Below are 23,691 nucleotides of genomic sequence, written 5' to 3' on the forward strand. Positions count from 1 at the left end.
TTTTGGAAAGGATTGTGTTAAGCTAATGAAACAAAGGGGATAAACACTTTGTCAGCATAATTTTGTGTGATCTTACTGATGTTTGCTGGAGAGCTACAGGTACAGAGTGTTTATAGACTTCCACATTGAATTAAAAGGCTAATTAAGTACCACTGTTCTAAGAAGAGGTGTTTGTGTTGATCCCCTAAGTGATGTCTGTAACRATGTTCATCTTTGTTAAGGTATAACAGCTAGTATATATTACAATTTAAATGGAAATAAAAGCATAGTTTAAAATAACTGGGCTCAGCAGTCTTTTATTAAAAAAAAAAAAGTGCTTATGCTGTTAAGACTATAATTTGCTTGTTTAATATTTCTTCTTACTATTCATTTTTGACAGAAGACTTTCAAAGCATAATTGCTGTTTTCTTTACTGCAAGGGTATAGTTTTTAAATAATAGCAGCTTGTAGTAATTATGGGGCAATATATTAAACAGATCAGAAAAAATAACCATTATTTTCAGAGAATAGAGAAGAATGCTCTGATTTAGTCAGTTGTTTTTGTGCCATTAAAACATGTTAATTGATCTGTCATACACTTGGTTGTTGAAAGGTTTATTCATTGAACTTGTGTGTCACATGATAGCCTGGATTAATGTGCTGAGAAGAATTCAAGAGAGGGTTACATTTTCTGAGTATTATTTCACAAAAACAACTCTGTCTTCTTTTTTTGTCCTGTAGCATGTCTTTAAGTTGGAACAGGAAGAATATATGAAGGAACAAATACCRTGGACCTTGATTGATTTCTATGACAATCAGCCTTGCATTAACCTCATAGAGGCCAAAATGGGAATTCTGGATCTACTAGATGAGGAGTGTAAGGTGTGTGTTCATGGACTTGTAACCTGAGAGCAGTCATGAGACATCCTCTTTCTGGAGCCTAACAGAAGAGTCATCTGCACATAACCATTATTTTGACCTTCTGCTGTTGAAATACTTTTGAAACTTAGAGTTGCAATTACAAGAGTCTTACTTGTGACACTGTGTGTGTGGTTTTGGTTTTGGTTTTTTTTTCCCCTCTCCATCTTAGTATCTCTAGCTCTTAGGTCTCTGATCAACAYTTATTTTGACTATGGCAACTTTGTCCTTCTTGAGCACAGCAAATGGAACCTTTGGCTCTCAAATTATTCCTAAGATCACCTCTCACTTTTTTTATCTTAAATTACTTTATGTAAGCCATGTAATTGTCATAGTTTCTTCATGGCATGGTGTGGGGTGTCTAATTCACCACCTCACCTTGTTTTTCTGTGTGTGTGTGTGACAGCATCACAAAATTTCTAATGATGGTTCTGACYTGCTAAAGTGCTGTGGGTCATAACTGCACCACTTCAGACAATAGACCTCCTGGGTTTTTACATGTGTTGACACAGAAAGCATTATTAGCATCATATGTGAGATATATATATATACACATATATATATATACATATATATATATATATTTATATCTGTGTTCTGCCTTCTTTCTTCTTTCTTCTTCTCCTTCTCCCTCCTTTTGGTGTTTCAGTAACTTATTTAAAGGACTCCCTCCACAAGCAGCATGGAGAGTCATGGAGAAAGAGGCATCACTGGGTGTTGTGGGGTCTGCAGCAGTTGTGGGGTTTGGTTGTTGTGGGGTAAGCAGGCCTAAAGTGTGCGAATAACTGGTTACTTGGTGCTGGAAATCACTAGGGTTGGAGTTTTAAAGCAAAACACAACTATTGTCTTCCTGATTTCTTTCAGTACTGAATATTTTTCAGGAATTTTAAATGATGTTCTGTGTTCTGTGTTCTTTTACATAGATGCCAAAAGGCTCAGATGACACTTGGGCCCAAAAACTGTACAATACTCACTTGAATAAATGTGCCCTCTTTGAAAAACCACGTCTGTCAAATAAGGCTTTTATCATCCAACACTTTGCTGACAAGGTAAGGATTTTTTTGGTATTKCTTTCCCAAAGTTCAGATTACTAAGACCGGGAAGGGATCAAGGGGGAAGGTTGAAACAAGCAGCTGTTTCAGGCAGGTATCTGGACTGCCTCCTGCCTCCTGACTCAGAATGAAACAAAGCCTGGAAACGCTTTGAACATGTGTAGACTGGGCTGTGAGGCTGCCTTGTTGCCTGGTAAAACCTGCCTGCAGACTAGATAGAAGACACAGGCTCAGGCTGCAGACCAACGTGCCCTTCCAGGGCAGCTGTGTTACCACCTCTGCTCATTGCTGTGCCTGTCGCTGCGCAGGAACGGAAGAATGAAGCTGACCTGGCAGCAGAACCCAAACAAGAGCTCCTGACTCCTATCACATGCTCTGCCCACTCGCCATCCTTTCTTCAAAACATAGCAGCTTAGTGTCCTTGCAAGTTACAACATAATTATACAAATTTCTATGCCTGATAGAAAACCATGCATCTCACTATATTTTCTTAAAGAGCAAAACCAAAATTTCTTTTAATTGTAGCCATCTTAATGTGCACACAGGAAAGGGACTCACACCCTTCTTATCACAGGAGCAGTATGTACTTTTTCCACACTTTGCCTCTGCTGCTCAGTGAACAGTCATTTCTAGTAAGCTGGAAGACAATTAGTTCAGTGCAATACATGTTTTGTTAGACTGTGACCATGTGTACAGTCAGATTGAGCAACTCTTCAGCCTAAAATTAAACAAAATGTATCCCATTTAAGGTATATTTTACTGAACAAAGCAGCTGTCTGCGAATTTTGTCAGATTTGCCACAAGAAGTTTGTTCACAGTGCTTAGAAATATCCTGGAATTTTTATCTATAGCTCAAATCTATAGAATCAGCAACTGTTATTTGCCTCCATTTTATTTCCTCCAAGTCCTTGAATTTGCAGCTAGAAGGGAGATCCTGCTTCTCTTGTTAAGGAAAGTAGGCAGTTACAGAAATGTGCTTATTAGACTTGGGAGTTCTATTTTCTTTGCTGGATGAGAGGAGAAGGAGGACTTAATTATAATTTAATATATTGTTAAATAGGCTGAACTTCAGTGTTTGAAAATAGGGCTTTCCTATGACTGGCCTGAGGAATGTGGTCCGAGAAAAGCTGAAAGCAGCTGTGAGCAGGAATGGGCAGAGCTCTCAGCTCTTGTGCAGTATCTGTGCTAAGCGGTACACACTTTAACCTGTGCTTACCTGGCASTGGGAAGCAAAAAAGCAAAAGCAGCAGCAAGAAATGAAGCAGCAGCTGGCAGGTTAGTGGGCCCTGCGCCCGTCTTGTCGTGGTGCGGAGCAGCGCCGGGTCCTGCTGCCCTCTGGCGGCCCTGGGCCTCCCTCCCCCGGTGCCCGGGGCCGCAGMGGAGCTGCGCGGACCCTGGGCAGCCCCCCTGCCCTCTTCTCCTTGTGCAGCAGCCGATGCTGGGTGTCGGCTGACGGGGTGAGCAACTCCTCTGAGCTGCTTTCGGGATTCGCGCGGTTTTGCTGCCCTGGTAACTTCTATGTGGAGATGCCCAAGAGCGCGCTATGGTAACCGGTGAAGGGAGCGTCACCGCGAGCATCTCTGCAATGCAATGCAGGTTCTAGTGCAGCAGGATGGTACATTTCTGCCTTTTGTTACGCTTTCCCGAAATACACYTTCTCTGAGCAAATTCTGTATTTAACGTAGATGCATTTGAAGGCTGATATTTTCAACATCCACAAGWATTATCTGTTTTAAAAGTGAGTGGTGCAGCTGCTGAGTTCTTTACAAAACATTCGCATTAACTACTTTTAACACTTACTTTCGTAAAATAATTATTTCCAGGTGGAATATCAATGTGAAGGCTTTTTGGAAAAGAATAAGGACACTGTTTATGAAGAACAAATTAAGGTCCTAAAATCAAGTAAGGTTAGTATAAGGATTTTTTTTCTTTTTCCTATAGAGAAGTCCTCCGTTCAGGGTAATTTTTTTTTCTAAGAAATTCCTCACAAACCTAGGAAAATTTTGTCTCAGTGTCAGATCACCTAAAAATAAGCATATTTTATGTTTACTTGATTATGCTACCAGTTTAGAAAATTCTGTAGCCTGATTTTCCTCCTGAGATGAGGCTATGTTTAGTCACAAATTTCAGTAGATCAAAATTTACCTTTTTTTTTWWAAAAAAAAACTTTCCATAAAACTTGACTGTGTTTTTTGTTAAGGTGTAACRAGCTCCTGATATACAATAGGAGCAAGAGAAAGCTTAATGATGATGATGATTTGATCTGAAAGTAGAAGCTTCTTTGGCCTGACAGTGGAACAGAAAATATAAATTCTGTTCTGGGGAAGAAAGTGAGAGAGGAAGGAGATTCATAGGGGTGGTGAACTAGTAGCTACTATTTCTTGATACACCTGAATTGAAAAATATTACATGAAGGCCTATTAAAGAACTGGTGCTCAGTGGCAATTGCCTGCTTTATGGCAGAAATGCTAGTTGTGCTCTTCTGAAACGCAAAGGCAATTAACTCAACATTGCCTTATGATGGCTGTTGGGAATTTGCTGGCTCTGCTGTCCCAGGAGGTCTGGTGTCAAGGACAAGAGTATATGTAATTATCAGGGCAGTGCATTTACTCTTCTATCAGGAAATTCAACATATTTTTTCTCCTGTATGTATTCTCAGCTGATACAAGATGTTAAATAGACAAAACATGTAGCATTAAGAAAAAACTTTAGCCAACTTTCCACAGCTGTGTGTGTGTGTATGTGTGTGTGTGTATGTGAGAGCCTGTGGTGTCTGCTGGGGCCCAGCACGGTCCAGGCTGTGCTGCAGAGCAGCTCTGCCCCAGTGCGAGCCACGGGGCCGGGCGCTGCGGGGTCTCGTGTTGTGARAAAGGGAGGACAGACACTCAGCTCCCATAAAAGCAGAGCAACAGCTTGGGCAGGTTCAGTAGGTTGAGTCTACTCAGTCTGAGCATTAAGAAACATTTTCCCCCATGGAAAATTTTACTGAAATCAGCTTTTCCACAGGAAAAAAAAATCATTTGTGAAGGAAATAGGCTTTTCAAGTTGCTCTCTTTGTTAGCAATTGTAGTAAGAGTCTATTTCTGATTTTTAATTTGTTTTGTTGCTTTCTTCTGGGTCTGCTGTACAAACTCAACAGAAGGTAATTCTAATTTGAATGCCTCATTTGCCACCCTGTTCACGCAYAGTGTTGCTTCTAGGGACATACAGCTAGAATGTTCCTTTGCTCTGCACGGTGCATGACGCTCACTTCTCTTGGGAGGCTCTGCAGTGTTTAGCTGTATATGCTGACTTCCTTTAAATCCACCCACAGGATCTGTTTGAACTAGTTCTGTTTCCATGCATGTTGTCATGAAAGTAATATGATAGTTGTTGGCTTTTCTGCTTGCTCCTGGTATGCTGTGGAAATCTTCATGATGTTCTGTACTGAAAGAAATGGCCTGTTAGATTATGTTGGCAGCATGTCTGTTAAGCACCTGAAAAATTCACRGGGAGAAAATGCTTGTTTTCTACCATGTGAAATATCTGCCCTTTGATCAGTGTTTCTTCCTTCTTTGAACATTGCTAGTGTTGTGTGAAACAAAGAAAACTGATGAGACAGTAAAAAAAAGGAAACGAAACATAAGCACCCACAACAGCGCGGACCTTCTCACCRGTGCTGTCCTGCTGCTGGTCTGGGCTGGTGAGGGTGCTACCCTGCTGCTTTCTTCTGTATGCAGTAACTGAGGCACTTGAAAGCTTTGAAAAACTGGGAAACTTTGCCTTTGAAAGGCACTCAGSCGTTTTTACAGGCAGACTTTCCCTAGAGTGGAAGGGGGGAATGAGGATAATCCGCTTGCTTCCTGAGATGATCCAATGCATCAGCAATCCAGGCACTGGGGGACACCTTCCCTGCACCCTCCTGTGTTAGGGCTTCAGCAGTTTGTTTGGAGGCAAAGCATATTTGGGTTTAAGTAGGTTTACCTGTGTGATGGAAAGACTTGTCAGAGTAGCAAAGGCGGCTGAGCACATGGATTGACTCCAGCTGCCTGCGGGCTGCCGGGAGAGGTGTTGGTGGCCCAGTCATCCTCAGCTCTGTCCTGAATCCGTGGAAGGAGATGGGCTAAGTCGCCCTCTGGAGATGTCATTCTTCCATCAGTTAAAGAGGTAATCTGAGGTGACCGTGTTCCTAATCTAGCRGGCTCAGATCAGATAAAGCTGAGCTGTGATACTCCTCTTACAGTTAAAGGATTTAAGATATCTTTGTGGTGTTCACAGTCATTATATTCTGTTAGAGTGCTGTGCTGGAACTGTTTGATGCCTTTTGCCTAGTCCATCTGGTACAACCACTGAGCACAAATATTTTGTTGCACAGCATATTTCACTGGGTACCRTGCATATTCACCCAGTTTTATAAGGCAAAACCTTTATTATTATTTTTAGACTGTACTTAGACCAACCACTTTCGAGTACTGAAAATTGAATGCTCCTGTCTTGGGAGAAAATACACAGAGYCTAGATAAAAGATTGTTCATTGACAGGTAAAGAAGTTTGAGCTTTCTTATGCCTGTAATGCTTCTGAAATGAAAAATTTGTCAATTGAAAGGCCTGATGGTTTTACTTGTAGTTACAAGTTACTTTATTATATTTGGGTGTGTTTTGTAGCTGTTTATAGTTATAAAAAGGGAACCAGAGCCCAGGGTGATAATTGAGAAGATGATTTTTTTTTTCTTCCATTCCCACAAGAGCAGATGTTCAATCAGACAAATGGTTCCATTTTTTTACTTGAAGGTTGTTCTTTTCAGTTGATTATTTCATTTTAGAGCGATAAAGCAGGAATATTCTTGCCTTTTGGCTTATTCAGGGTCCTGCCTTATAAAATCTCTCAGCCGCAAGGGAGTCCTGCGCATCCCTGGAATAGGAGAGGATCATTTTGTTTCCACCTAACATCTATATAATTGCATTTGACACTTACAAAACTGCTCTCAGTCTCTAATATCTGAATATCTGTGATCTAACAATTCCCCATGGAAGCTATTGCTGACTCTTTAAAGAAACGCAGATCAGAATTTTACCTTCAGAAGAAGTATCACTGATCAAAACCATGAAATTCTTAGTATGGCATCATCAGTAAACTCACTACACTACTTAAAGCTTAAATACGTTTTACACTTGTCCCTGTTCCTCCCCATGGGATAGAAGAAAACACTGCTTACCAAACCTGAGCTTGGATTCTAGCATCTTAAATAGAAAAGGGTGGAATCGCTTGCTGGACTCTTGGCCATCATATTTTTCTCTACTCTTACACCAGTTTAAGCTGCTACCAGAGTTATTCCAGGAGGAGGAGAAGGTCCTCAGTCCTACGTCTGCGACCCCTTCGGGCCGTGTGCCCTTGTCTCGGACTGTTGTAAAACCAGCTAAGACCAGACCAGGTCAAACCAGCAAGGAACATAAAAAAACTGTGGGACATCAGGTGAGTTTGGAGGTGTAACTCCATGTCCTGGGAGGTGTGACACTGGGGTCAGTGAGGCCAAAGGAATTTTTTTTTAAAAAAAAAATACTCTTCTGACTTAAAATTTGATTTAAAATTTACTTAAAGAGCTATTTAATTTGTTATGAGATTTTGACATGATCAGGTGGATTAGAAAAAGATCTAAAGTAAATGAGATGTTGAAAAGCTGAAAATAGCTCTGCCTRTCTTGTATTTTTTGTAATTTATCACATACCTGTAGGGTAGTTTTACTTTCATAAAGGTTAATATTTAGAAGTCTCACTGTAACACAGTTTACTTAAAGATGGTATCTGAGACTGTGATAACTATTGCCATTTRAAAAAAAAAAAAAACTTGGTGCTGTGTTTACTACCGCAATCACTGTGACAAGTAAGCCAGTATCAAGAGATCCCCTTTCAGAAGTTATTTCATTCAGGTTGTTCCCTGATAATGTTTCCTTTTTCTTCTTCTTAAAGTTTCGAAACTCGCTTCATCTGCTGATGGAGACCCTCAATGCTACAACTCCCCACTACGTGCGTTGTATTAAGCCGAATGACTTCAAGTTTCCATTCACGTAAGTTGGGTTGTGCATGGTCCATGGAGGCTTGACTCTTAGTGGGGGAATGGGCCAACTGCTGGGAGGATCACAGCTCTGCTAGCCGTTGCTCACTCAGGAATGAAGTGGTGTGTCTTATTTCTGTTGTTATATGTTTACTGTGAGTATGCATGTGTTTAGATAGGAGATTTTTTTGGAATGAACAGAAGGAAGAGTACTTCTTGAGGAGTATTTTTTTCATTATGGTGTAGGAAGAAAAGTATCAGCAGCTTCATTGCTTCCTGTTTTGAGCCTGACAGATAGCTTGCACTCCTTGAGTTCACTTGACATTTGCCTTCTTTGATTGAAATCTGTTTCTGCATATTCTTATTCCTTATCTTTTTATATATTAAATTGCTTAGAGTTTTCCTCAAAAGTCCGCTGATGAACTCTCCTTATTCTTAAATAGATTTGATGAAAAACGGGCAGTACAGCAGCTTAGGGCTTGCGGTGTCCTGGAAACCATCCGAATCAGTGCCGCTGGCTTCCCCTCAAGGTATAGTTGCTTTATTCTAGATTACATTCAGTGACAGTTACTCATGTTGAGAGAGGTTTTCACAGTTTGGCCTGACCCTGACTCTGTCTTTTGGCACAGGTGGACATACCAAGAGTTCTTCAGTCGKTACCGTGTTCTGATGAAGCAGAGAGACGTCCTTAGTGACAGAAAACAGACATGTAAAAATGTCCTGGAGAAGCTCATTCTGGTACGAGACTCAGTGCTTAACATTTTTGAATCTGAAGGGATAGAGCTTCCCTTTGCCAGCTTGTAAATAATTACACTRTTTTAATGTTTTATAAAACTACCAATCATCCCGTGTTAGCACAAGAAGTCATAGGTTTTCTAAATGCTGTGCTAGTTCATTGATCTTTTGAAGCTTGGCTCCTCCTAAGGACAAGCAGTTCTTACTATAATAAAATAAAGTAGGCTCTCTGGTGTATAGCTCCAGTATTGCTATATAGGGAATGTAGTTTGATATACCAGTGTATCAGAGGAAAGGAAGACAGTGAATTTAAATGTGGGTTGAGGGCGAAGGTTACCTTGATTAACAGCAGGGYATATTAACTCTGAAGGCTATTTGAAAGCTTTCTAATGTGGAGCTGCTTCTGTCTGGGTATATGTTTGGGTCTTTCACTCTCTTCAATTCCTATATTAAAGTCAAACTTTTTCAGGCTTGTAGTCCTCTCACCATTACCTGCTTGCCTTGCCTTAGTGTGCACTAAATGATAAATACAAGTTTGAAGCCTCAGCTGCCTCACTTATACAGAGCAGTGTGGTTGAAGACTGACCACGCAGAGGGGAAGAGGTGGAGAGAAGTTGCAAATGTACATTATTTATGTTGCTTTCATCCTCTGGGCCTCTTGCTCACTTCTCTTACTCTTCAAGTCTCTTGCAGACTTTGTGACATTCTTGTCTAAGCAAAATCCTCATGTTTTATTCCCTAAGGCCCTATATGTAGCCTTATTGTATTTATTTAAGAGAGTCGTACAGAGAAAATAGTAGAATACGCTCCACTAATTTAAGTTTAGATTTAATTGAAATATTACACATCATTTTATCTCTTTACTAACTATGTGTTCATTTAGACCTCATGCCTGTTTTTTTTTTAATACACTAACATTTCTGTAACTGATCATCTTTTTACCTCTGAAAATAGGACAAGGATAAGTACCAGTTTGGCAAGACAAAAATATTTTTCCGGGCTGGTCAGGTAGCCTATCTAGAAAAAATAAGGGCAGATAAGTTGCGAGCTGCCTGTATCCGCATCCAAAAGACGATCCGGGGCTGGCTGATGCGGAAGAAGTACATGCGTCTGAGGAAGGCTGCCATCACCATTCAGAGATATGTCAGAGGGTACCAGGCACGATGGTAAGCAGTCCTCTTGGGACAACCTGGACTAGCCTCGATTCAGATCCCTTTAAGTAGGACATTTAAATGTGATAGTTTCTCTCTCCTTCTGCTACTGGCTAAGAGGGAATTTTACAGTGGAATGAAGGAAAAAAGACTAATGAGTATATCTGTTCTGCCTGTTTCTGACCTTCATGMGGAGATGGTAGCTTTATGGCTGCGTGATGCTTAGGACAGTGTGCTGCTAGCTGGAGTAGAATAAAGGGACTATGAGGAGATATGTCTGCACGTGATGGCAAGCTGGGCTTTTGGCTGAATTCTTACTGCCCAGCTCTCACTTGCTGTCCCAGTTCAGTTTGTCTGTAGTGCTGGAAAAGCCACTGCTCGTACAGGGTGGAGCTGTGGGGGGAGCTACATCTGCTAGAATCATTCCTTTGGTTTGATGAGTGAGGGATGAGCCTTGGAAAAGAGTAGAGGATGGGTAGTATCATTCAGAGGCGAGGTGGTTACAAAGATGGTAAGAATCTGCCTTGGGAAGGARTATCAAGATACTGTGTAATTCTCTTGTTGAGGGAATAAACATTTTCTACATCTAGGAGTTAAGAAACCTGGAAGGTGGAAGGCTGTAGTGGAAACGGCTTTAAAGCTGGAGACAAGGTGATGAGAAATGAAACTGAATTTATCTGTCAGTTCTATAGCACAGTTCTCAAAGGAAGTGAAAACATTTCCTTGACAAACCTGCAACATTTCTGTTCATTTGTTACTCTGTCATATTGCCATATGGTAGAAGAGCAAGTAAATATGCTGTCCTGCTGATGACACTTGGAAGAAACTGAAGTAGAATATGCAGCTCTTAAGACAATCTAGTTACAGGATGTAAAATGTTATCCAGGAATTGTGAAATAATTGCAGGTATAATCTGTACTCTTTTTCTCACATAGCTATGCCAAGTTCCTGCGGAGGACACGGGCTGCYATCACTATTCAGAAGTTCCAGCGCATGTACGTGGTCCGCAAAAGATACCAGTGCATGCGGGCTGCCACTATTGCTCTTCAGTCCCTCTTAAGAGGCTACATGGCCAGGAACAAATACCAAATGGTAAGAAATCCTCATGTGTTTCCACTTCTCTGTGGCTTCATTCCCACATACCCTCTGGACAAAGCTGCTCTATGGTGTGCCCAGGAGAACGTGGAATGTTTGTATCTGTGTTGTTATGCCAGGTACCAGAGCATGTACTGAAGCACAACACCTAGAAATCAGAAGGATCTGGTACTGCAGTCAGTGAACTGGTCATTTTAGAGATGCTCATGTGTCAGCTAACCTGAATGCGCTATACAGTCAGAGGAGCATCTAGCATGAGTTTAGAGTACTCCTCTTGAGAAAGGKTTTTTTTGTTCATTATTTAGAAAGTTGAGACCCTTAAATACTGAAAATCTGAAATACTGAAAGGCTTGTGTGAATATGCCTTCACGAATCTAAATTAATATTGCTTACATGAATGTAGATATGATGCACTACTCTTTATTTCAGTGATTTTGTGAAGTGCTGTAAAAGTGTGATTGAAAGAATATGCTGAACAAGGTTAATGTTAGTAAGCAGATACTCAGAGAAATAGGAGATTAAAACTTAGGTTTGTTTGGGGAGTTTTATGTATTAATGCTGAATTTATTTTGGAGAGAAACTGCTATAGTCCTGGTGATACTGATAACATTTTCCTGACTGTCCTTGAATTAAAAATTCAAATTAAATTTTAACTCATATTAAAGGAAAAAAAATCTTTAGAGAAATTAGAATTTATTCTTCAGTGATTACTAGACTGGAAACCAAATGATGGTTCAGATGGTTAGACCATAATATGGCATTTTTTTTCCAGGGCTCTTTTTTCCTATGAAGCCTCTGTTTCACAGAAAAGTTATTCAAAGGTTTTTCAAAGTGGTTTTTTTTTCTCTCAAACAGATGTGAAAACCATATAACTCAAAAATTAATTAGTGCTTATGTTCCACATGTTTGTTTTAAAGCTACAATCATATGTGTACATAGCATCTTGACATACRTTAACCCAAAGGTTTGAAAACAAACAATCCCCAGACAGAATTTCTAAGTAATAAGTTTTGCCACCTGTGCTTGGCTCAATTGTCCTTTTTTGTAGGCATGTATTTTTGTAGTTTATGCCTTTTTATTAGTATTTTTAGTGTTATATATTTTATGTTGTTAGAAGATATAAGACATTTTTATCAGTAATCTAATAGATGCAATTCAGCTAATCTGCAGAAAGGAATAAACTTCATGCTAAATTGAGAGGGGGGATCACATTAATATGCAGAATGAAGGCCCCCRTTAGGAATCTGGGAGATGATTCTGTACTCCAGAAATGATTCATGCGAGTGATATACACAGCATCTGTCTCGTAGCACACTGATTTATAAACCTGTTACATTTCCTTTTAATAGAAATGCTGGATTTTAGAGAGATCCCCATAAGAGGTGGTTGGACTTGCCTGTCAGGGAGTATCCCCCTAGAACAGTGAGTTGTTCCCTATAGTAAAACATGAAATTCTGGTAGTACAGATGAGATATATATTAAATGCCATATGTGTAGTGCCCTTGAAAGGTGGATTTTTCTTAAAACTAAGATACAGGGATGTCTGTAGAAAGAAGCACAAGTTTGGCCATGCTGAGATTAACATGATGGTCCTGAAATTCCTGGCCATTGCAGGTCGAWGAAACTAAAAGGTAGGCCTATGACAGCACCCTTGGGTTGAACTGTGACTCTGTCTGTGGTACACACGGGCTCATTACGGTTGTGAAAGGAGGCTCTTGTTTTTATAGTAGAAGGCATGTGTTACAGTCACATGACTAACACAAGGAATTTAAAAGGCTGAATCACCTATTTCCTACGTCCTGGGGATCTGCTGCCTGAGCCTCTCAGGTGTGGTTGTCAGTCTGACGGGAGCTGAGTTCCTCCACAGCTTTGGCATAAGCTCTCCTGGGAAATAGCTTGTAAATTAAATACATTTTCTGATACTCTTTCGTGGGAGTATATTCTTTCACCATTGGATTACATGTATATAAGAACACCTTGGCAGATGAGGACCATCCCTACAGAATGGAGGTATTTTATGTGACTTGTTGCTTTCAAACTTGGGGTGAAAATAATGTTGAAAACAAATTGCATTTGAGCTATTAAGGCATCGGCAGGTAACCTGAAGAACTACTCAGGTAAACATGTTAGAAGAGAAACAGGAGTCAGGGAAGTCAACTGCATGCTGTACACTCAGAAGGACTTTGCCTTTTGACCTTCTATACTTTTAATAGTTCCATTTCTTTACCTAGCTGTGTTGTTTTTCTAGTGTTGTTCTTTCGGTTTCTCAATTTTTCTTTAGAAATAAATGGTGAAAGGAGAAAGTTTGTCTTATAATCTTGCTTCCTTGCCATTGAGTCATTTGATTCATTGATCTGAAAGTGTAACATCTGTACCACRTTTCAATGTGTTTCATATGAAATATGAAAGATAATTTTCTTAGTATTAGCTTGTTTTATCAACTTTGTTGAAAATCATTGTAAGAATGTAAACTCTATGTGGTCTTTACCAAAACAAGGAAGTAATGTAAAAATCTTGAGGAGTTTTAATCTTTGGGCAGAACTGTTGAGTTTGCAGACTTTGTTAGCTGAGCTCCAAAGATCTCCGAGATGGGGAGGTGTTGTGGGTTTGGGCCTGCTCTACCAGCATAGCTGTGGTCCCCTGGAATTCAGGTCCTTCAGACCTCAGGCGTCTCTGCTCACATCTCTGTTACAAAGCCAAGCAGTAGAATCTTCCTAGTGGGAATCTGGCTATCACATTGAGAGAAGTTGCTGGTGTTCTTGACTGTTGATCTTCAAAAATGATTTAAAAAAAAATGCATCTCAGTATAGAATTTCTGATTAGAATAAGTAGTGAGAAAGGTATTTTTCCATTCAGGCTAGTGGATGAAATCCCTCAAAGAAGGGAAAATAGGCAAGTGGAATTGAAGTTGTAGTCGCTCAGGTAGACTGCAGCTGTTGTTGTTAGCAGCTACTATACTGTGCTCCAGACTGCAGCATGTAATGGTTGCACTGAGCATCAGTGTGTTTAAACTGTATATGGATGAAGCCTATGCTGCGTATATCAGTATATTAAAGAAGTTTCAAGATAAAGGTACAGTTAAAATACAACAAAAACCCACCCAGCACCAAGTCCTCAATTGGCTTCTATTTTGTAATCCTGTCAATAGGTACCATGTAGTGTTGTAGCCAGCCTAGATCTGACATCAACACAAACGAATGTCCAGTTTTTCAGTACGTTTCCAGTTCCTTTTTTTTTTTTGTATGTCTTTCATCTAGTTCCTTCCTAGTCTTCCTGCCTATTCCCATCCTCTTTTCCTTTTCACTTTTTTTTAAACTCTATCTTCATTTCCTATTGCTGTACCAGCAGGTTTGTTTTCAGACCCTGGTACCTCTAGTACCGCCAGCTTTACAACCCTGTTTGTGGTGACTGAGCAGTGTAGTTTGCAACTCTAATGCCCCTTGTGCTGTTTTTTACTTAACTGTAGATGCTTCGGGAGCACAAGTCTGTTGTTATTCAGAAGCATGTCAGAGGCTGGCTGGCTCRAGTGCGTTACCAGAGGACCCTGAAGGCAATTGTTTACTTGCAATGCTGTTACCGGCGCATGATGGCCAAGAGGGAGCTGAAGAAACTGAAGATAGAGGCCAGATCTGTGGAGCGCTACAAGAAGCTTCACATTGGCTTGGAGAACAAGATCATGCAGCTGCAGCGAAAAATTGATGATCAGGTAAGGGCTTCCTGCTCAGGGAAGACGTTTGGAAGTCTTGTCTCATCCTCCTCATTAGCACCATGGGCACTCACTGAAAAATGCCTGGAATTTTCATTGTGCGGAATCAGATGTTTTCTTCGTGGAAGAACATTGATAGATGAGACAAGGAGACCACAGTAATAACAAAACAGAGCATCCACTTGTAACACAGCAACACTGAGAGGAAACATCTGCTCCTTTCACTTCAGGTTTCCTCTGAAGCATTTCAGCTGTTTTAAGGGGAAAGTGATAAGATCATGTTGGATGCATGTGGGCTGCTTCTTCTGATTTGAATTCAGGACGTTAATGCACAGGCTTAGAGACTGTACTGTGCTGTCACCTCTTTAAGCAGTTTTCCTGCAAAAACAGACTGCAGCTTTTTGGAAATGGGAAAACTGCTCTTTTCCTCCCCAATCTATGTATATTCTGTAGGCAAATAGAAGGCTTCCATAATCAATAATATTTCAACTGCTGCTGTGTCTGTGTTGTGTTTTGCAAAGAACAAAGAGTACAAATCTCTGCTGGAGAAGATGGGTAGCCTGGAGATCACCTACAATACGGAGACAGAGAGGCTGCGGAGCGACGTGGAGCGGCTTCGGACGAGYGAGGAGGAGGCCAAGAATGCCACGAACCGCGTGCTCAGTCTTCAGGAAGAGATCGCCAAGCTCCGCAAGGAGCTGCACCAGACTCAGACTGAGAAGAAGACAATCGAGGAGTGGGCAGACAAATACAAACATGAAACTGAGCAGGCAAGTGTTCACTTCCCAAATACTGCAACATTAGGCGTAATGTATTTTTTTTCTGCATTCCCTTTTATTCCTCTTGCTGCCATTTCTTATTAATTGGCTTTAGCATCTTATTAAGGGGTTGAAATTGTCCCTTTTTTCTCCTCTTCCCTTGTTTGTGTGGGAGGATGCAGTCTGCCATGTGGAGTGTAGCATCCCTAAAAGAGGCCTCAGCAATACTGTCACTTCAGGTGGGTCTCAGGACCCTTAACAACAATCCTGCTGCTGCTTCCCTGCCTGTCTGTGTTCCAGGTTTTTGACCTGCAGTGTAGCATTCACAGACGATTTCAGACAGGAGGTATGTTACTGCGAAGCACAGAAATACAGCAAGTGCTCTCGTTTCTTCAGTGTTTTTAGATGCTTTGCGTGAAAACATTTCCAGAAGCCTTACCCCTTTCATTTTTTCAGTATTTTGTGGCATGTATAGCATTTTTACAATATTTTAAAGCAATGTTGTATAACTCTATATAGGCCCAGTACTACACTTATGCTGGAGAAATATATTAAATCTGTATTTCATATATAAGTATAGGTATTACATCTATTCAGGTTTTAAAATTGAAAATATTGGCAATCCAAATATCTGAGCTCACTCAGAGACAGAGCGCTCAAACAAAGAAATCCTTTTATCTGCCTAGCCAATAAAACTGTATAGAGTTCAGAAGTATGTGCAGTTTTTAAAGGTACCTATTTATCTTTCCTTATTTGAACAATCAGTCTGCTGAACACACACGTGTGTGTCTATGTGCAGATTAGTTCAGTAGGTTTTGACCAATCCCTTATCTTTGCTTTAACCACGAACATATCAAACAAGTTGTTCCTTGCCATAATTACCTACTGATATAATGCCAGTTTTGAATACTGGAAGATCAATGTCTTCATTATGCTCTGCTGCAATGATGCAATTCAAGATTATGTGTGCATAAGGAAAAATATCGGTTGACTAAGCACAGTGAATGTGTGGTAACCATAAACAGAGGCAAATGAGGACCTGACAAATCTTGGCACGGTCAAAATGGCTCAACTTTCATGTGTAAAGGAGATGTTAGATTACGATCTTGCCAAAAGCAATGGAATTGCATGAGCGAACTACTGAATTTGTTCTTATTTTAGGAATATTTCTATGTTAAACAATAAATGACACCTTTAGGGATTTTACTGGAAAATACTATGGCACAATGAAGTGGTCTAAATTCATTTCAGCATCTGATCAGAAATGGAATATAGAACATGTGGGAGAATCTGCACAGGGGGCATGAAATAAATGTAATTTGAGAAATGACGATGTCGTAACTTAGCTCACTGGCTGAGGAGTGAGGAGCTCCTGGGGAACTCCTCAGTGTTCCTCAGTGAGGAGGAACTGTTTAAAAAATCGATTTGAACTCCTGTAGCAAGGGTGCAGTTGCTGTTAGGGCTAGTGATGGGAGATTAAGTGCATTCTGATCAAAATCAAATATTTTGCTATCTTTGTAGCTTGTATCGGACCTGAAAGAGCAGAACACGTTACTGAAAACCGAAAAGGAGGAGCTGAACCGTCGCATCCATGACCAGGCAAGGGAGATAACAGGTCAGTTCTTTTCTCTTCACTTGTTTATGCTTAAGGTTACCTTATAAAACAACATTCTGTTAGCTAGGTTTTGCTAATACGTTCTAGCTTATATTCCTGTTTAGTTTAACTAATAAATTTAAGAATTTAATCACATCACAATTATTTACTATTTGAATTTCCAGGAAGATTTTGATGTCTTTCTCATGAGGATTGCTGTGAAAAAGCATTTTACTTTAAAAGGAGGCTTTTTAATACAGTGAATACAGCAAATGTTGCATTGCATGGGCAGGCAGACACTCGTGTTCCTAGTCTCTTACCTCCCTAGAGGGTTCTGAACATGAGCCAGCGTTTTGGAGCCCTCCTAGCTGCTGTGTCAGGAGCTGCTGTGGCTCCCTAGTCAGCAGCCAGAAGACTGTAGACACCCCTGCACACCCACTAGATGTGATGGGTATGCAGAGGCAGCTGGGGTGAGGAGGATCAGTGTGCCTGGGGCATAGACCATCTCATGGCTGCTTTGTACATTAGGTAGCAGTGCCCTAATGTTCCTTCTTCCTGTCYTCTGGAAGTGCTAATGTCGGGCATTAGAAGAGTGACGAGCTTGACTGAAGGCTACTTTGAACCCTAGTGTGGTTGCCACGATAAGTCTGTGGTCCTTTGTGGACTTGGCTCTGTGTCTACCTGCAGAAGCACCAATACCACACACTAGTGGCAAATCACAGGCCTTTCAGCCCCTGTGCTCTTGGTGTGCATGCACCTCCTGCACCRCAGAACAGATACACCACAGGTGACAACAGATGTGGAGTTGTCACTTTGGCTTCCTCTTCTCTATTGCAGAAACGATGGAGAAGAAGCTCGTGGAGGAAACAAAGCAGCTGGAGCTAGATCTGAATGATGAAAGGCTACGGTATCAGAACCTGCTGAATGAGTTCAGCCGCTTAGAAGAGCGTTATGATGATCTTAGGGATGAAATGAACTTAATGGTGGTAAGTGGATAAAGATCTGGGAAATTAAGAGCTGTTCTTAAATGTCCTTTAGTTAATCTGATGGTACAATTTACAGCCTGTTTTGCCTCAGCTGCCTGGTGGTTACCTGTATCTGAAAACGGGATTTGTTCTTTGAAGTATGGGTTAATTAAATTAGCTCAGTGAAAATGCACTGTACTGTCAAAACCATTTAAAATTTGTGGTTAAATATTCTTTATTTTCAATTTTGTGGAAGAAGGTTAAACCTCTGCTGTGATGTGGCTGATGGTAATTCACATAACCTTCTGTCTTCATTTTACCCACCAGTTATCAGCACATATTGGATCAGCTAGTGCTGATTTCTGTGTGGCAGGAGGATGCAGTGAGAATTCTGTCAATGGAATTTCAGAGTCACTGCCTCCACTTTCCTACTCTGCTTGCTCCTTCCCTGTAAATCAAATTTTTCTTTCCCACAAAMTGCTTGCTTCTGCTTTTGACAGCAAATACTTGATGGAATAGGAGCTGACCTGTCTCCATATGTTTGAACTGCGAACTATATCTTGCAGGCTTTAGCTAGCATGAGAGACCAGAATCATAAACACTTTCTTATAAATTGTGCTAGTTATGGAATAATACAGAATATTACAAGCTTAAATTATTGGTTGTAAAGAGACATGCAGTATTAATTTATATTAATTTGTTTCATTTACATTCCAGAACATCCCCAAGCCTGGACACAAAAGAACAGATTCGACTCACAGTAGCAATGAATCCGAGTATACTTTCAGCTCTGAGATCACAGAGGCAGAAGACTTACCACTGAGGATGGAGGTAACACTAAATGAAAAACAAACAAACAAACAAAACTTCACCACCACCACCAAAACCCACTTGTCATTTATCAATGTTTGAGCTAATTCATATCTCCCTTTCTGTGTGTTTTTGAATACCAGRTGTTTATATTGAGGAACTGAGGAATCAATATTTATATTGAGAAATCCTGTTCCATTTCCTTTACAAAAAGGCTCAATCTGTAGTTGGTTGTTGGCTTGATGAAAGGATGCTTACAATCTTCTCTAATGCAGCAGTGTAGATTAGATGCATGGCCAGGTGATTTGCATCTGTCAGATACCATCTTTTACAAGCACAACAAGCACAATTATCTCTTTGACCAAAAGTGACAATTAAAGGGAAGGGGAAAAAAAAACAGGAGACTTATAGACTTATAGGAGTAATATATCTATGGGTTATAAATGAAAAGGTGGTCATATTCATAATCTGTGCTTGGCAGCTTAGACCTGGTAACTTTCCCTGTGCATACTGGAATTTTTTTTGTTTTTCTTAAACTGCTGCTTCACTCTTAACTGTGATCAGTCATAGAATCATAGACCCACAACTTCTCCTTTTGWTGTCTGTCCTTGTTAGTTATGTCTATAATTGCACTTTTTTATTGCAATAATTTGTTTTTAAATTCTCAACAGAAGATGACTTTCTATCAGCATTCAAATACTGGGACACATTATACTGAAGTCATACTCTGTGCAGACAAACTTCAGTTTTACTATAGATTAACAATATAAATTATCAATACCAAACATTATGAAAAAGGTAGAGGTCATTTCATTTTACTGCTTAGGATTAAAATATCTCAATATTTGCTTTTCTTTTTTCTGCTAAGCTGCTGATGTAGTTTATGACTCTCACAAGCGGATGAGGTAGAAATGGCTGTGCTTGCTTGTCTGCTACAGTCGTTAATATTAATTTTCTAGTTCCTTTTCTGAGCTTCAGAATTTTATGGTGCACTTTGTAGTCGATACTTTAATCTTCTTGCTACATAAAGTACAAAATGGCTGATGAACAATTCCTRATGCACTTTCAGACTACAAATGCTGGTCCTTGCCCAGAAAACACTGCAAAAGCTAGTGGCTTAGTTCTAGTACAGGCTGTTTAATTAGCATAATAGAACAAAAAAGACATAAAATGTATCATCTGAGCCTTTCTATTTCATATTCCTCTAAATTGCCTTTGCTTAATCATGGCTCTAATTCTGTAATCAGCATAGAGATTTCTCTTTAGCTAAAGAAGCTGCTATAGAAATAACTGATAAAGAAGAAACTTAGCCTCTTACCTGCAGTTACTTTCCAAGTGAGTCTAACCACAGATGTTTTTTTCCTTTCCCCCTCCACACAAGTAAGACAAGAAGGTATGCTTAACTGTAGACCCGCTGTCTGCTAGATAGTCTTTAGTGCTTTCTTTTGTTAGACTTGAGGTTTAGAAGTGTTAGTTCCTTTGTAAAATAGTCTTCTCATGGCTTATGAAACATTTTAGATGCCCGTAGCCAGCTGTCAGAATCAAGCAACATTTCTGTGTTCCTTTCTTCTCCCCCAATTTGTTTCCCTCCTTTACTCACAGTAGTGCTTTCTTTTGATGTGGAAATGCAACACTTGGTGACTTCCTTCTGTCCTTTCTAAAGCAGGAACCAAGTGAGAAAAAGGCACCACTGGATATGTCTCTGTTCCTCAAGCTGCAGAAACGGGTTACAGAGCTGGAGCAAGAAAAGCAATCCCTGCAGGATGAACTGGACAGAAAGGAAGAACAGGCTCTACGCGCTAAAGCTAAGGTGGAATCCTTCTAGCTGATGAAATGCTGATGCCAGAGTATCCCTCCTTGCAGTATATCAACTGTGTGAATGCTGACTGGCTTGTACTAAATTCTTACCTTCCCATAGTACTTGCTTCATTTAATGGCAGTAAGTTTTATGCATCAGTGCTTGCAGTAGTTGCTACCATGGGCTACTTGGTTTTTTTTCCAGTATCACTGAGATCCTTTCATTGGAGTTAACAGGAACTAAAAGTGGTTGCAACTTTTTGTGGCTGCAGAATGCTTGCTTTCCTTTGCCTGCTTCAGCACAGTCAAAGAATAGAAAGAAGTGGATTGTTTTTCACTATTGTCTGTGTCCTTTCGTAGGAGGAAGAAAGGCCCCCGATAAGAGGTGCAGAGTTGGAATATGAGTCGCTCAAGGTAAAATTTAATCTTACAGTGAGAATGTTGTCACCAATTATACCTACTAGCATAGTTAGAAAATACAAACAATTCTCTTGTTTCAGCATATTAGCTGAAACCAATCAATGGTTTATCTCCAATAAGCCATTTTTGTAGCATTATCCTTTCTGTGTATAGAATGTGTGGCTGAGGCTGCACATCAAGAAGATCCAGTTAAAACAGAGTGTTCTTTGTTCATGGCTTAGTACAGCTTGCAAGCTAATTTAAGCAAGAATGCAATGCTGAGTGTCACCCTTTSCTCCAAACACGCTATTGAAATTGATGCATATCTTAAGACCACTAAAAGTAAAAACATTTCCCAGTATCACTGAATGCTGCAGACTCCTCATAGTTGGCTCACTACTGTTTGTTCGGAACTACCTTTTTTTTGCGGCAGGGAAAAGGGGGGAAGAACAAGGGGGAAAAAAAGGTAATGTTTTCCATCAAATTTGTATGATTCATATATATGTATTCTGATATGACATTTCAGACAAAAGGTAGCCCTATTTGGTGAAATCCTTCCAGAGGATTTCAGAGCAGTCAAGAAACCAGGTTTAATGGAGTGACCCTCCCTTAGAGCAAGTGATTTGTCACAGTTGCTCCTAGTTTTCAGCCTCTCTATCCATATCTTCATGGCTGTATTTTATTGGTATAGGAATTATGCTGAGTGAAGGAGTTATTCCTGTTTCTTGCAGCGTCAAGAACTGGAATCTGAGAATAAAAAACTGAAGAATGAGTTGAATGAGCTGCAGAAGGCCCTTACAGAAACACGGTCTCCAGAGGTAACTGCTCCGGGTGCCCCTGCCTACAGGGTCCTGCTGGATCAGCTGACTTCAGTGAGTGAAGAGCTTGAAGTGCGCAAGGAGGAAGTCCTCATACTCCGGTCTCAGCTGGTTAGCCAGAAAGAAGCTATTCAACCTAAGGTAAAAAATAGTCAGCAGATGTACTGGGCAGTAAAGCTAAATTGCATCACTGAGGTGCTTTATTTAACTTTGCAGCATGATTGGAAAGGCAGAGGAAAATGGTGTAAGCTCCAAAGCCTTTTTAGGGGCAATTCATGATGAGGTATTAGTGCACAAAATGCAGCACTTCAAATTGGGAAACTGAAGCAATTTGGGTTTATCTACCAGCAGTCATACAAAGATACCGTACGAGTCACACCAGGCTGGCAGACATGTGTAAGGTCAATCCAGTAACTCATCCTTCCCACTGAACTGAAATATCTAGCGGTTCATAACCTCAGCAGGGAATGAACAGTGGTGTCCTCTTTTCTTTGCTACTGCAAAGATATTCTTATATTTGTGCTAAATAAATTGGAAGTCTGTGATGCATGGGAGGGTATATATCTTGTTTTAAATGACTAATTATATGGGGATAAAATGTTGTTTTCCTGTAGTAATAGGAACATAAATTCTTGAATAGTAWATCTTTGAGTGACTAATTCTCAACAAAGGTGGCATCCAAGTGTTGTTTTGGCAGCTGTTATGAGAGAAGTGACAGGGGGATGGCTAATAGGCAGTTTATAGACAGCTTCTGCTTGTTAGGTTGGATAGCTGCAGCGTGAACAGAATCTTTTAATGATTTGTTTCTCTTCTCTCTTGCCTACCAATTTGATTGCCAGGAGGATAAGGTACATATTTTTTTTTTCCCACAGCTATAAATGAGCATCTCTTAAATGCTAAAAAACTTCACCAGTGCTTGAGCTGTCCTTTCGCTGCATCTCATAACCTGCATGTTGTTGATGTTGTTCTCACCCTTTGTTATTGAAGAGACCATTCGCATTATCCCATCCCTAAATCCATCCAATTTCCTCTYGCAAAAGGAAACAAGTTACTTTGAAACATTCAAATTTAACCATTTGGAGTTGTTGGTATATGCTAACTTCAGCATGAAGGGAATCATAAGTCTATCTAACTCAGTCAATATATCTTTTCAGTGTATTTGGAGGGTAGGAGCAACACTGTGATTTGGAAATGCTTAGGAGTATGAGGAAGCAAACTGACCTTAAATGAAGGCTGACAAATTAAATGATACAAGTAGAGCACGTAGGGTGTTTTTGAAGACAGAGGAGTATTTAGCACTTCTTTTCTTCAACACAAAAATAATAAATATGTGCAGGTTGCTAARCCTTGGTAGATTGGCAAATGAAATTACAACAGTTTTACTGTATAATAAAACAGAAGAATCAGAAATATTCCATAAGGATGTTGGGAATAATTTGATGGGAAGCTTATGGTTTTCACAGAAGATAACCCAAATTATTCAAGTTGCACTCTAAATATATATGTGCATGAAATTATTGTAGCCAATATTTAGTAAAATTTTGCTAAAGGAAATAGCACTTGATTATTTTGAACATCAAGAAGTCAGAATTTTATCTCATATATCCAATGGCCCCTTGTGGCTTCACCAATAGCATCCACAGGAAAGGCGTAAGGCTTAGATAGACTAGTTCAGGTGCCTGTGGAAACCTGTTAGCTGGTGAAAGTTTTGCCAAAGGAAAAGGGAAGTGTGGTAGTAAACACTCCAGACGGAAACAAAGCGGTACCATGAGGATAACCAACTTTAAAAAAATTGCCAGTCCTTGTACCTGGCTTTGCCCGAGTACTTAGAATGTGTGAATAGAAGGAACAAGGTTCCAAAGAGTCCCTGTAATGCTGCATGT

The 23,691-nt window shown here is 40.1% G+C and overlaps 1 protein-coding gene across 2 annotated transcripts in view; it reads left to right on the forward strand.

Annotated features, from left to right (window-relative positions):
- Nucleotides 1–23,691, forward strand: part of MYO5A (myosin VA) — a 71,760-nt gene that overhangs the window by 29,857 nt on the left and 18,212 nt on the right. For both annotated transcript variants that reach the window (XM_026045797.1, XM_026045798.1), the window contains exons 11-28: nucleotides 721–861; nucleotides 1,821–1,946; nucleotides 3,773–3,856; nucleotides 7,240–7,401; nucleotides 7,896–7,993; nucleotides 8,424–8,510; nucleotides 8,610–8,718; nucleotides 9,670–9,881; nucleotides 10,802–10,958; nucleotides 14,428–14,667; nucleotides 15,189–15,437; nucleotides 16,947–17,040; nucleotides 17,857–18,005; nucleotides 18,702–18,815; nucleotides 20,461–20,604; nucleotides 20,952–21,005; nucleotides 21,722–21,949; nucleotides 22,648–22,656. In XM_026045797.1, coding sequence (XP_025901582.1) covers nucleotides 721–861; nucleotides 1,821–1,946; nucleotides 3,773–3,856; nucleotides 7,240–7,401; nucleotides 7,896–7,993; nucleotides 8,424–8,510; nucleotides 8,610–8,718; nucleotides 9,670–9,881; nucleotides 10,802–10,958; nucleotides 14,428–14,667; nucleotides 15,189–15,437; nucleotides 16,947–17,040; nucleotides 17,857–18,005; nucleotides 18,702–18,815; nucleotides 20,461–20,604; nucleotides 20,952–21,005; nucleotides 21,722–21,949; nucleotides 22,648–22,656 — 2,457 coding nt within the window. The remainder of the gene's footprint in view (nucleotides 1–720; nucleotides 862–1,820; nucleotides 1,947–3,772; nucleotides 3,857–7,239; nucleotides 7,402–7,895; nucleotides 7,994–8,423; nucleotides 8,511–8,609; nucleotides 8,719–9,669; nucleotides 9,882–10,801; nucleotides 10,959–14,427; nucleotides 14,668–15,188; nucleotides 15,438–16,946; nucleotides 17,041–17,856; nucleotides 18,006–18,701; nucleotides 18,816–20,460; nucleotides 20,605–20,951; nucleotides 21,006–21,721; nucleotides 21,950–22,647; nucleotides 22,657–23,691) is intronic.

This window comes from Nothoprocta perdicaria, unplaced genomic scaffold (assembly GCF_003342845.1).
Source record: "Nothoprocta perdicaria isolate Ctin4 unplaced genomic scaffold, notPer1 scaffold_41, whole genome shotgun sequence".
Taxonomy (NCBI): Eukaryota; Metazoa; Chordata; class Aves; order Tinamiformes; family Tinamidae; genus Nothoprocta; species Nothoprocta perdicaria.